This window comes from Macaca fascicularis, chromosome 16, assembly GCF_037993035.2.
Source record: "Macaca fascicularis isolate 582-1 chromosome 16, T2T-MFA8v1.1".
NCBI classification, from domain to species: Eukaryota; Metazoa; Chordata; class Mammalia; order Primates; family Cercopithecidae; genus Macaca; species Macaca fascicularis.
The window spans coordinates 87140503-87154229 of record NC_088390.1 but is presented as its reverse complement, the minus strand read 5'-3'; the positions used below and the strand labels follow the sequence as shown (position 1 = coordinate 87154229).

The 13727-nt window shown below is 47.2% G+C and overlaps 1 protein-coding gene across 5 annotated transcripts in view; it reads right to left on the bottom strand.

Moving 5' to 3' along the window:
• The window catches only part of RPTOR (regulatory associated protein of MTOR complex 1), a 418470-nt gene that overhangs the window by 228296 nt on the left and 176447 nt on the right, over nucleotides 1-13727 (bottom strand). For all 5 annotated transcript variants that reach the window (XR_012426322.1, XM_005585210.5, XM_065532458.2 and 2 more), the window contains one exon: nucleotides 6910-7056. Coding sequence is in view for 4 of the 5 variants with exons in the window: in XM_005585210.5 (XP_005585267.1) it covers nucleotides 6910-7056 (147 nt within the window). In the remaining variant the exon portion in view is untranslated. The remainder of the gene's footprint in view (nucleotides 1-6909; nucleotides 7057-13727) is intronic.

The following is a 13727-nucleotide window of genomic DNA, read 5'->3' as shown; positions in this document are numbered from 1 at the left end:
ACGAAGATTTCAGAACATGAGTACCTTAGTTCTGTGAGACACGCATTTAATATTTTTGAGGAAACTTGAAGATTCTAGACGTTAGTCATTTTTGGCAGAATTACAATATTTATTTGACATAAAATTTAGTTACGGGGATCAATGCAGGAAGCCAATGTATCATCTATCGGTTTTCACATTGGTGGGGGGGTGGGGGGGCGGCAGTTAAATCACTGCAGCTTCAAGGATGCTGCGGACCCAAGCAAGCTTCTCGCCGTGGCAGTGAGTGACCGTTTGACAGGTTTCTGTGCTTTGGGAGTGTACTGCTAGAGGTGGCTGGACTGGACCACACAATCGTGTTTAGAGACACCACACAAACATGATTTACTCGGAAGCATCCTGAGAAAAGCCTTGTAGAGTATGGGGGAAGAGTGGAGAAGTGAATTGTGCCCGTGATCCACGGGCTGAACTTTTTTTTTTTTTTAAAGAGATGGGGGTCTCACGCTATTGCCCGGGCTGAAGGGCAATGGCACAATCACGGCTCCCTGCAGCCTCCAATTCTGAGCTCAAGTGACCCTTCCACCTTGGTCTCCAGAGTAGCTGGGATGACACGTGCACGTCACTACAGCTGGCTAACTTTTGTATTTTTTGTAGAGATGGGGTTTTGCTATGCTGCCCAGGCTGGTCTTGAACTCCTGGACTCAAGCCATCTGCCCACCTCGGCCTTCCAAAGTGCTGGGATTACAGGCATGAGCCACTGCACCAGCCAGGGCTGAACTTTCATACAAGACTCTTCTGACACACGGCAATCTGTTCTCCAGAAGTCATTCTCAGGCTATTTTCATGGCTCCACCAAGAACTTGCCTATGCTCCAGTCCCAAACCAAATGAAGATGGCTACATGCAGAACAAGACTTACTGGAGCAGTCAAGCCTATGCTGTCCCAGCAGAAGAAAGGCATTATTGTCTTTACCACCGACCGAATTCGCTACTGGCCTCCCATTAGAAAGAAGAGAAACTCACCTAGATTTCACTCCGGGCTTGACTGCCGTCTTCAGTGATGGTGAGTTGTGACTGCCCTTGAGAAATATCCACTAGAAGACACTGATGGACAAGACTTCATGGGCTCTGTTTCCAAGAGCATCTGTGTCTTTTTTGTTTTGTTTTGTTTTTTGTTTTTTTTTTGTTTGAGACGGGGTCTCGCTCTGTCACCCAGGCTGGAGTGCAGTGGCCAGATCTCAGCTCACTGCAAGCTCCGCCTCCCGGGTTCCCGCCATTCTCCTGCCTCAGCCTCCCGAGTAGCTGGGACTACAGGCGCCCGCCACCGCGCCCGGCTAGTTTTTTGTATTTTTAGTAGAGACGGGGTTTCACCGTGTTAGCCAGGATGGTCTCGATCTCCTGACCTCGTGATCCGCCCGCCTTGGCCTCCCAAAGTGCTGGGATTACAGGCTTGAGCCACCGCGCCCGGCCGAGCATCTGTGTCTTTCAGACTTCACCTTCCTTTCTAGTTTACAGGCTAAGGATTTAGTATCCAAGATAAAAGTTGTTACAAAAACATTTGAATTCGTTTTTCTCTCTAACTCAGTCAATACATATACTGTGTACGATGACTATAAATATTCCTCTTATGGCATTTATCTGGATGGAGGTGGCAGACTTATCAAGAAATCTACTCATCCACTGCAAATAGTAATAATGCTACCATTGGAAGACTGAAAATTGCCTCACATTCGATATCTACACTATGGATAATGGATGTAGTTAGAATGATGACATTACCCAGGCAATGTGGCTGATGGTCCTCATCGGATCATCTCACAGACACTCCTAAGTCCACTCCCTTTAGCCACCCCTCAACCACAGCTGGGGTGCTGCGTGACCTGGCTCTGGCCAACTTCGTCTAAACCGAAGTCGGCTTGTTGCAGTCATCCCTCAATATCCCTAGGGTATTGGTTCCTAGACCCCCACAGATGCCAAAATCTGCCAACACACAGATAAAAAATGGTGTGGTGCTTGCATGTAACCTACACACAGACTTTGGTGTACTTCAAATCATCTCTAGATTACCTATAACATCTACTACAATGTGAATGCTGTAAACACAGTTGTTACACTGTACTGTTTAGGGAATAATGGTGAGAAAAAGTGTACATGTTCAGTACAGTGCAATATTTTTTTTTCTGAATGTCTTGGAGCCACAGTTAGTTTTTTTTTTTTTTTTTTTTTTGAGACGGAGTCTCGCTCTGTAGCCCAGGCTGGAGTGCAGTGGCCGGATCTCAGCTCACTGCAAGCTCCGCCTCCCGGGTTCACGCCATTCTCCGGCCTCAGCCTCCCGAGTAGCTGGGACTACAGGCGCCCGCCACCTCGCCCGGCTAGTTTTTTGTATTTCTTAGTAGAGACGGGGTTTCACCGTGTTATCCAGGATGGTCTCGATCTCCTGACCTCGTGATCCACCCGTCTCGGCCTCCCAAAGTGCTGGGATTACAGGCTTGAGCCACCGCGCCCGGCCATGGAGCCACAGTTAGTTGACTCCAAGGATGTGGAAGCCACAGACACAGAGGGTGGGCTGTTCTTTCCTTATAAAAGAGACAGCTGTGGCCAGCACTGCCCCTTCCCCATTTTCTCTTGCCTCCCAAGCAGATGGAACACCTGCAGATGTGGTGGGCATATCGCAACCATGAGGATAAGCCAGCCGGCCAAGGATGCCTAGTCTCCAGGGGCACTGCTGAAAAGTCAATCATTTGCCTCAGAGACCTTATTAGTGAAAAAGACAAACGGCTATTTGTCTAAAACCCAGTAATGAGATTTTTCATTACTTCCACTGCTTCAAATATGGACGGTCTCAGACTGCCAAACATCCTTTCTTAGGGTGGTGCTTGAGGATTTCCTCTAGGAGAACAACGGAGAAGATCGAGAGGGGAAGTAGTGGGATCTAGACACAGGGATGGATCCCGGAGAGTTACAAAGGGGAGCCAGCTGACGCTGGGGAGGAGGCCACAGGCACCATCGGCTGAGCGAGGCAGGAGAGCTTGGAAGACACGAGGGGAGAGGGCGCCTTCTGTGCTCTGCCGCTCTCCTTACGGATCTATCAGTGGTGGAAGTGGTAACGGTAGATAATTCAAGAAGAAAATAGGAAATGTCCAGGAAAAGCAAGCAAACTAACAAAAACAGTTATAAAAATGGAGATCACAGTACTCTACTCTATTTAGCCACTAAGTGAGCAATATTTATGTGGCCATAATCAGGTAACAAGGTTTAATGCTTGTCTTCCTATAGAATCAATCTCCACTCAAGCACAGAGGTGTTAATCGTGGTCAGAGAACGACAGACAATCGCAAAAAGTGCAGATAACAGAAGCTGTTAAAAAAAAAAAAAAAAAAAAAAAAAAAAGGCCGGGTGCGGTGGCTCAAGCCTGTAATCCCAGCACTTTGGGAGGCTGAGACGGGCAGATCACGAGGTCAGGAGATCGAGACCATCCTGGCTAATACGGTGAAACCCCGTCTCTACTAAAAATACAAAAAACTAGCCAGGCGAGGTGGCGGGCGCCTGTGGTCCCAGCTACTCGGGAGGCTGAAGCAGGAGAATGGCGGGAACCCGGGAGGCGGAGCTTGCAGTGAGCTGAGGTCCGGCCACTGCACTCCAGCCCGGCGACAGAGCGAGACTCCGTCTCAAAAAAAAAAAAAAAAAAAAAAGGGAGAAGAAAGTACAAAGAAGCTAAGAGCCTTGAAAATGGAATAAATGACCCATTACTGATAAAACCAGAAATATAAGCATAAGGATATTACTTAAAACCGCAAAGGTTACAAAGTATAGAGACACCCAACAGAGGGAATAAGAGGGAAAGCAAGAAGGTGTCGTGAGTGACGCAGCCTCTTCAATCTAGAATTTTCTCTTTAGAATTCACTATTGAATACAAACAACACATAGGAATTTAAACCAGCATGTAATCTACATGGAATCGACTTCTTTGCTAACAGGCTTCCACATCGTTTCTCCATTCTTTAAACAGGACTTAATGGCAGCTCTGTTCTTGGTTTGTACCCTAAGAGAAAGCCCACAGATAACCTCAAATCGACGAATCAAGAAGCAGTGGTCTCAGCATGTCATCTACAGAGAAGGAGACACCTGTCGGAAGAACTAGAAATGGAAACAGGGAAAGGAGGTGCCTTTGGTCACAGATTTTCAGCAGAGAAAGTGTGGGGCCGGGAACTATTTTATTCATCATAAACCTTCTGTATTATTTTTCAAACCATGGCATATGCTAATTTGGTAAAAATAAATATTTATAAAAGAAGACTGAAAGCGGAGAGACTTGAATAGTATCCTTAATTTTTAAATTACAAAGAAATATGACACAATGACAAATAGAAGCGAGATTACTGAGTGACGGAGACGCCGTTTTCTGGCTCTGATGGTCTGATGTGTGTGCAACACTGTATCTGTGCTTTGATGAAGTCGTCTTCTACTCTAGCTACGGCACTCCTGAGACAGAAGCACACAATAAATAAACCTCCTGGTCCCAGGACAAGCACTGTGCCACTAAGAATATGAAAGCTGATCATCATCTCTTAACATTTATGTCACTCATGTTTGTGTTAATGTTTATTATTTGGAGGCTTTCTGGTTCAAATAACCATTTTCTTGCATTACATTTAATCAATTCTTTAACACTAGAACAAATCATTCACCTGTCAATTTCTTTCAGCTCACATGTCATACAATAAAAGTATTAAAACATATTGTAAATTTACAAAGAATTTGACCAGCTGTAAAGAGGCAAAAAATATTTTAAAAGAAAAACCCTAACAGGCTGCACAGGACTGCTGTTTCTCCAGCAGATAGTAAAATGACTAAATGAACATTAAGATATTAGTTAGGAGCTAATTTTACCATTTTAATTTCCACTGTTTATGTAAGAGACCAAGTGAACAATAACCAATAATAGTAAGTGTAATAGAAACACACAAGACTGATCTACATTGTAATTAAAGAACGAAGATAAAAATCAGAGCTAATTAAAGACATACGGTATCGCATTGCCTTGCCATCTATTTGCCAACTCAGTTAACATATTTTTCATCTGATCTCTTTCGTGTGGAATGAGTCAATTAAACATTTTTTTTTCCCTAAAAAAAGATGCATGGGAATCTTTTCTGTTACACTTGATGAAATGAACAGTGTCTTAGGCTGATTAATCCCTGGCAACATACAGTGAGCACACACGGTACTGCCGGAGCACATGCTCAGAGCGCTGGGATGCAAACATTTGATATTATGCATGAGCTGGAGGTGCTGGTCTTCTGCTGAAAGGGGAGCGGGTCTCCATTTAACATGTTTTAATTAACTAAGGCTGATGGATTGGTCTTTCCCTTAGCCACTCTACAGCCCATAAATCTGGTGAACTCAGGAAGGATTCTGTGGCATTTTTATTTACATATTATAAATGTAAAAATCTGCCTCTTTTTTTTTTTGTAATATTTATTACTCGATGCAAGGAAAAATAAGTTACCCCTCAATGCTTTGAGTTCCTTAATGCTTATTAGATAACCTATCCCCTGGGTAAACCAAGATGAAATGCCTAAAAGCAAGGGAAAAAATTTGATCATACAAACCTTGATCTTTCTTTCCCTCATCACAGAAAACAAACGTGTTGCATGTGGACCCTTTTTCATGGACAAAGCACATTATACTTATCACTCTTTTGCAGTGTCTCACATAAAGACTTAACAAATATAAAATATTCAACTCTACACACATTAACATGAAAGTCTACCAAACAGAATTTCAAATTTTGTTGCCGATTGTTTCAGCACTTTCCTCTGATGAAATGTGAAAACATAATACATTAAAATGGAATATACTCAAAAAGTCTTGAGGAAACATACTCAAGACCATTTTTGCTCCTAAATTGAGAATTTCTTATACTGCAACCAGTCAGAACTCATGACCCCCTTGAGGCTGCAAAATGTTTCATTCTGACACTCTTGTGCAGGCCACAAGATGGAGGCCTCTTAATTGAAACTGCTTCTTCAATTTGTCCTAAGAATTCACTGTTTAATTCAAACATCAAATATTAATTAAAACAACTAAGCAAAACGTCTCTTCATTATCAGAGCGGTGCAGAAGCTCTCCGCTTTTTGAAGTGGGAGCTACCAATGGCAGCTGTTTTCGTTTGTTTTCTATCATTTTAGCTTAGTGGTTGTCGCGGATTTTTTTTTTTAACACAACAGAAAAAGAAACTGGGGCAGTAACAAAGGCACTGGTGGAAGTGAAGACCGTGGAACTGAAGCTGTGGGTCCACGTCTCCTAAAATAAACGTGTCTGCTTTATTTTCACATTTATCTTGGAGGCAGAGACTGTTGGGGCACAAATCAACCCTATTAATGTTATCAATTGATGTTTGGATTAAAAACGACATTGAGTAAAATGAGATGTAAAAATAAGCCTGTAAGTTTGTACTGGGCTGGGCACAGTGGCTCAAGCCTGTAATCCCAGAACTTTGCAGGCTGAGGCACATGCATTGCTTGAGCTCAGGAGTTTGAAACCAGCCTGAGAAACATGGCGAAACCCCACCTCTACAAAAACTACAAAAATTAGCTAGGCATGGCGGCATGGCGTGTGCACCTGTAGTCTCAACCTCTCGGAAGGCTGAGAAGGGAAGATTGCTTGGGCTCAGGTGACAGACGCTGCAGTGCCCAGAGATGGTACCACCGCACTCCAGCCTGGGCTGTAACAGAACATGTTTCAAAAATAAAAGTGTGCTGAGTGCCTCGCTAGCTCCCGGTATTGAATATGCCATCCTGCCCTTGGCATTCTGAGCCCTGTTCCATTCTGAGAATGTCCAACACCTCCCAACCTCCCCACCCAAACCCCACCCCCAGGGAAAACAAAAGCAAACCCAGCACCGCTCTCCGAGCACCAGAGCGCTCACCTCCAGCTCCTGCTCCCGCTGTAGTGCGAACTGCTTGAAGGACTTGACGATCAAGCCAGCGTTGGAGCAGTCATAGACGAAGATCGACGGGCTGCCCATCCATGTCTGCAGGTCATATATGGACAGAGGGATGTACTGCGTGTAGTTCTAGAAAACACACAAAGTGCGCTCGTTACATGTGCATCTCGGGAATATGGGCTGCTGGTGAGTACTGCACGTCACAAAAGGCACACACATTGAGCCTGGTTGCTGGAGAGACGCTGAGTTAGCCTTTATACAAAACGATAAAAACAGCAAACCAGCCAGGTGCAGTGGCTCACACCTGTAATCCCAGCACTTTGGGAGGCTGAGGCGGGCGGATCACCTGAGGTCAGGAGTTCGAGACCAGCCTGACCAACATGGTGAAACCCACTCTACGAAAAATACAAAATTAGCCAGACGTGGTGAAGGGCGCCTGTAAACCCAGCCACTTGGGAAGCTGAGGCAGGAGAATCACTTGAACCCAGGAGGCGGAGGTTACAGTGAGCCAAGATTACACCATTGTACTCCAGCCTGGGCGACAGAGCGAGACTCAGTCTCCAAAAACCAAAACCAAAACCAAAACGATCAAACTGAACTTCTCCACATCTCCTCAGATGCTGCTTTACTCCAGTAGTGCCCGCACCAGGTGGCTGCCAAAGTCATCATCCCGAGCCCCAAGCTCCTCCACAGCTGCCTCTGGGTCCAGCTGCTGGTCAACTCCTTAAACTTGTCTCAGTTGCCACTGCGGGGCCTCCCTGCATGAACCCCACAGCCCAGTTCCCACCGTGGGACCTCCCTCCATGGACCCACAGCTGTCTCAGTTCCCACCGTGGGACCTCCCTCCATGGACTCCACAGCTGCCTCAGTTCCCACCACGGGGCCTCCCTCCATGGACCCACAGCTGTCTCAGTTCCCACCTCGGGATCTCCCTCCATAGGTCTCACAGCTGTCTCAGTTCCCACCATGGGACCTCCCTCCATAGGTCTCACAGCTATCTCAGTTCCCACTGTGGGGCCTCCCTCCATGGATCCACAGCTGTCTCAGTTCCCACCATGGGACCTCCCTCCATGGGTCTCACAGCTGTCTGAGTTCCCACCGCGGGGCCTCCCTCCATGGGTCTCACAGCTGTCTCAGTTCCCACCGCAGGGCCTCCCTCCATATATCCACAGCTGTCTCAGTTCTCACCGTGGGGCCTCCCTCCATGAATCCACAGCTGCCTCAGTTTCCACCACAGGGCCTCCCTCCATGGATCTCACAGCTGTCTCAGTTCCCATCATGGGTCCTCCCTCCATGGGTCTCACAGCTGTCTCAGTTCCCACTGTGGGCCCTCCCTCCATGAATCCACAGCTGCCTCAGTTTCCACCACAAGGCCTCCCTCCATGGATCTCACGGCTGTCTCACTTCCCACCATGGGACCTCCCTCCATAGGTCTCACAGCTGTCTCAGTTCCCACTGTGGGGCCTCCCTCCATATATCCACAGCTGCCTCACACATGTGCTCATCACTCCATGTCTCCATTTGTGCTTTTACTCTGTCTCATCTCTGTGTTTATATAACACAACACACACCTCATTTACAAGGGAGGGGAGCTCTGAAGAGTTGGTCGGGTCCTCCAATTTGCATGCCACTGTCCCTTTAATTTCAGAGAGGCCCATAAGCACTTTGTCACTGAGATGACTTTTGAAAGATCATACTTAAGGGGTATAAGTGGGTTTGGCTGTATAAATGTATTTCAATCGCAGAACAATAACCTACTAACACTAATCTGCTAAGTGAAACATTTTTCCGAACACACTGTACTGTTCAGCCCTTGAACAGACACTAGTGATTCTGTAAATGCAGAGAAGAATGTTCTCATCTCACCTGAGAAACACTTACAATCCGCACACAAAGCTAACACTTTTAAGGAATTCTCCACAGAACACATTCATTATTTACCTTTCCTTGGACATCAAGAGTGTGAGTAGTGAAGCTGTGGCAGAAATCAAATTCCCAGAAATCGGCAAAAATCAAACTCCCAGCAAAAGTGAGCTTGTTTCTTAGCAGCTAAGCCACACACTCTGCCGCTGGCACTGCCTGGATTGTTCATAACTCAAGAGGAAAGGGACAGAAGGCCAGAAGATCAAGCAAAGCCTGGGGAAGTATAGCATGGAGGCAGCCTGCAGAAGCTTTGTCCGTGCACAGCAAAGAAGCAGACAAAAGTTACATTTCAGACATAAGCTACATCTCAGACCTAAGTCATATCTCAGACGTGATGAGGCAGGATACCAACAGCCCAGGTGTGTGCGGGGTGTGTGGAGACACGTGCATCATGGGCAGGACCCCACTCTACCAAAAATGTTGTTAAACTGTCTGCGTTTGGTGGACTGCTTATAATCACTGCACTATAACAGAACACCTGGAAATGCTCTCTGTAAATAAACCCACTGAAGGATTTGAGAGATGTCAGTTCTTGCCTAATGAATCCAAACAGTCAGTGCAAGCCTAATCAAAATATCTGCTGGGTTTTTTCCATTAATGGAATTTCACAAGATGATTATAGAGTACAGAAGAAAAAAAAAAGCACAAGAGTAAAAAAAAATTAATAAAGAATAATGAATAGGGACTCACACTGCCAGATATTAAAGATACTATAAATCTACAGTAATGACAGGATGATATTAGTGAGGGAGACAAACAAATCAACAGAAAAGAGAGAGCCCAGAAACAGAGACACACATGTAACTCTAACGAGGACAGCATTTTAAATCTGCAAAGAAGGAATTAACAATTCAGTAAGTGATGCTGGAAACTCTAACCCACCATTTGGTATTGCTATATGAGATCACACACACACACACACACACACACACACATCAGAGTGGACTGAAAACCTAAATGTAAAAGCACAAAAAAATTTCATTTATTTTGGCATATGAAAGGCCTTAATTAAGCAAGTCACAAAACCTACTAAGTCTTGAGACTGACTGATACAGTAAGATAAAGAATCTGTAATTCTAATAAAGACACATATAAGTGACCAGCAATTTTAAAGAAAGGAGGTACACAGTACATGACAGGGAAGTTTTTAGATGTGTCTCATATAAACTTCTGCTGCAGATCAACAAAGGGACGAAACAACAACAAACAGGCAAAACACACAAACAGTCCATTCACAGAAGAAAGAGGAATCATCAATGACTCTGAGTTCCATGCTCCTGATTAGAAATGCAAATTATAATGAGAATCTATCTATCTACCTATCGATCCATCCATCCATCCATCCATCCATCCATCCATCCATCCATCCATCCATCCATTCATCCACCCATCCATCCATTCATCCATTCCATTTTTATCCAGCAAACTGGAAAGCAGGATAAAATGTGAATAATGCCCCATTGTTGAAGGATGCAGGGCACTCATTCATCAATGGTGGGAATGTAAATTAATGAAGCTTTTACAGAAGGCAATTGGGAAGTACTTATAAAAATTTTAAAGGCACATTCCTTCTGACTACTTCTAGATATCCATCCTATAGAAATACTTGCATTTGTACATGAAATGTTTTGGCTGGCAGAAAAGCTGCAAATTATCTAAATGCCAGTGTGGTAGAGACTGCTAGTCTATATCTGATTTTATCTCTCTTCTAAAGCAGTTGTAGCTGAGCACATTGCCCAGTTTCCTTTCCAGTGAAGTCTGTCCCACAGCCAAATTCTGGCCAGCGTGACATGGTCAGTAGTGCAGCATCCACGTTCTCAGAGCGTGATGTGGTCAGAGGTGCAGCGTCCACGTTCTCGGAGCGTGACGTGGTCAGAGGTGCAGCGTCCACGTTCTCGGAGCGTGACGTGGTCAGAGGTGCAGCATCCATGTTCTTGGAGCGTGATGTGGTCAGAGGTGTAGCGTCCACGTTCTTGGAGCATGACGTGGTCAGAAGTCCAGCGTCCACGTTCTCAGAACATGATGTGGTCATGGTCAGAGATGCAGCGTCCACGTTCTCGGAGCATGACGTGGTCAGAGGTGCAGCATCCACGTTCTCAGAGTGTGACATGGTCAGAGGTGCAGCGTCCACATTCTCAGAGTGTGACGTGGTCAGAGGTGCGGTGTCCATGTTCTCAGAGCGTGACGTGGTCAGAGGTGCAGTATCCACGTTCTCGGAGTGTGATGTGGTCAGAGGTGCAGCATCCACATTCTCGGAGCATGACGTAGTCAGAAGTTCAGAGTCCACGTTCTCAGGACACGACATGGTCATGGTCACAGGTGCAGTGTCCACGTTCTCGGAGCATGATGTGATCAGAGGTGCAGCGTCCACATTCTCAGAGTGTGACATGGTCAGAGGTGCAGCGTCCACGTTCTTGGAGCGTGACATGGTCAGAGGTGCAGCGTCCACGTTCTCGGAGCGTGATGTAGTCAGAGGTGCAGCGTCCACGTTCTCGGAGCATGATATAGTCAGAAGTTCAGAGTCCACGTTCTCAGGACACGACGTGGTCATGGTCACAGGTGCAGTGTCCACGTTCTCGGGGCATGATGTGGTCAGAGGTGCAGCGTCCACATTCTCAGAGTGTGACATGGTCAGAGGTGCAGCGTCCACGTTCTCAGAGCATGATGTGGTCAGAGGTGCAGCGTCCACATTCTCGGAGTGTGACATGGTCAGAGGTGCAGCGTCCACATTCTCGGAGCGTGACGTGGTCAGAGGTGCAGCGTCCACGTTCTCGGAGCGTGATGTGGTCAGAGGTGCAGTGTCCATGTTCTCGGAGCATGACGTGGTCAGAAGTCCAGCGTCCACGTTCTCACAACAAGACGTGGTCATGGTCGGAGATGCAGTGTCCACGTTCTCGGAGCGTGACATGGTCAGAAGTCTGGTGTCCACATTCTCAGAACACGATGTGGTCATGGTCAGAGGTGCAGTGTCCACGTCCTCGGAGCGTGACGTGGTCAGAGGTGCAGCATCCACGTTCTCGGAGCGTGATGTGGTCAGAGGTGCAGCGTCCACGTTCTCGGAGCGTGACGTGGTCAGAAGTGCACTTCACCACGCTTCCTCCTGGGGTCAGAGCTTGCAGACTGCGCTCACAAGTCCCCAGGGGTGGGAGGAAGTGTGCTCCTCTCCTCCCCCACCCACTTCCATGCTGCTGCCAGGGGAAAGAGGGGCCAAAAGACGTCCTGTAATCGGGCAGGGTCACCTCCCACGCTGACAGGAGAAAGGATTTTGGCAGCAGCCTGGGAAATGGGCTCATCTTTCTACCCCTAGAACACTGTGTGCTATTTATTTACCTCCTATAATGTTCTGGGCTTAGCAAACAGCATCTGAATACAACTTGCCCAGCCCTGACCCTACAGCCACCTGACCCTCCAGCCATCTCACAATGTCCTCTGAGCCACCATCAGTGAAACGGGGGCTGCTGTCATCTTTACTGCCTTCTGGGTACAAGTCCGAGGGTCCCAAGGCTGCAAAGTGGCATGAGATGAAAGACACTTTAACACACCATGTTCTCAGGTCCTGCTTTTTGAGCTGAAATCTATTTTCCACATTTGCCAAAAATCAAAATCTCCATTTTAAATGTTTGAGGTGCAAAGTTCAGAAAGATGATCCGTCGTGACCACGAGGTGCTGCTGCACTAGGACAGCACTGGCAGCCTCTCCCTCCACGCCCCATGATCTGCAGGCAGCCAGTGCCAGGTTACAGGCGGGGTCCTCAGGGCCCAGTCCTGCTGAGGCTGGACCGTCTCCAGCTCCCAGTGTGCGTCCAGGAGGCGGCACGGCACAGGGCCGTGGATGGCCCCAGTTGGTCTCGGCTTCAGGACTTTTAGTTCTAAGAGGGGCTTTCACCCCGTAAGAGCCACTGGGATGCTGCGCCACGGAACAGCTTTCCCGGCCCCACCTGCCCTGGGAAGCCTGCTTGGATGCGGGTCTCTGTGGTCGCTTCTCTGTGAGCGGCGTCTGTCCCTCTCAGCACCAGGGCCATTTGGGTCTGGGTCGCTCCTTGTGGGGCTGTCCTGTGCACCACAAAATCTCCGCAGCACCACCGAGCCACCCCGCATACCTGGATGTGACAGTCTCCAGGTCGCTGGACACTGCCAATGTCCCAGTGTCCCCTGAGGGGAAAAGTTTTCCTGGTTGAGAACCACTGCCTTGGAGGAGAGCTGATTTCCTTTCAAACACGAGCTGTATACATTACAGTTAGTGAGACTGCAACCATTTGGAAGTCCGTATCCCTCAGGGAATATAAAACCAACTCTATTAAGCCACACTGTGGAAAATGACCTTTGACAGCAAATCCTGATTAGAACAGGGGATGCAGACCTCATTTCCCATCTCAGAGGTCCTGGGTCGTTTGTCAAGCTCCAGGCCAGAATTATGACCCTGTAAACCAGCAAACGGCAGCCTGCAGCCTTCACAGCCCCGGCTGCAGGGACAGAAACAACGTCCACAGTACAGTCACTCCTCGTTCTCCTGTGGAATATTCCTCTGTCATCCCGGCTGCACCAACCCCACCAGCCGAGAACGGAGAAGCCCCCTGAACACACTGAAGGCTGCCTGGAACGCCCAAGAGCTTGTGGCCAATGGTTTTCGTTTCTTCTTGACCCAAAACTAAATGTACAGAGAATTCCTAATCAAAGCGTCTCTTCTTTCTCTCCAAGAAACATATTCAAGACCATGTTTTCATTTCAAACAAAAAAACAGAAATGGGTTTTAGATAATTTATTCATTACAAATCCACTTTATCTGTCAGGTTATATTAAACATCGGGGAAGAGTCCACCTGCCTCACTAGTCTGTCGCCGCAGCCTGAGTTAGCCACCAAGGCAGCCATGGCCGGGA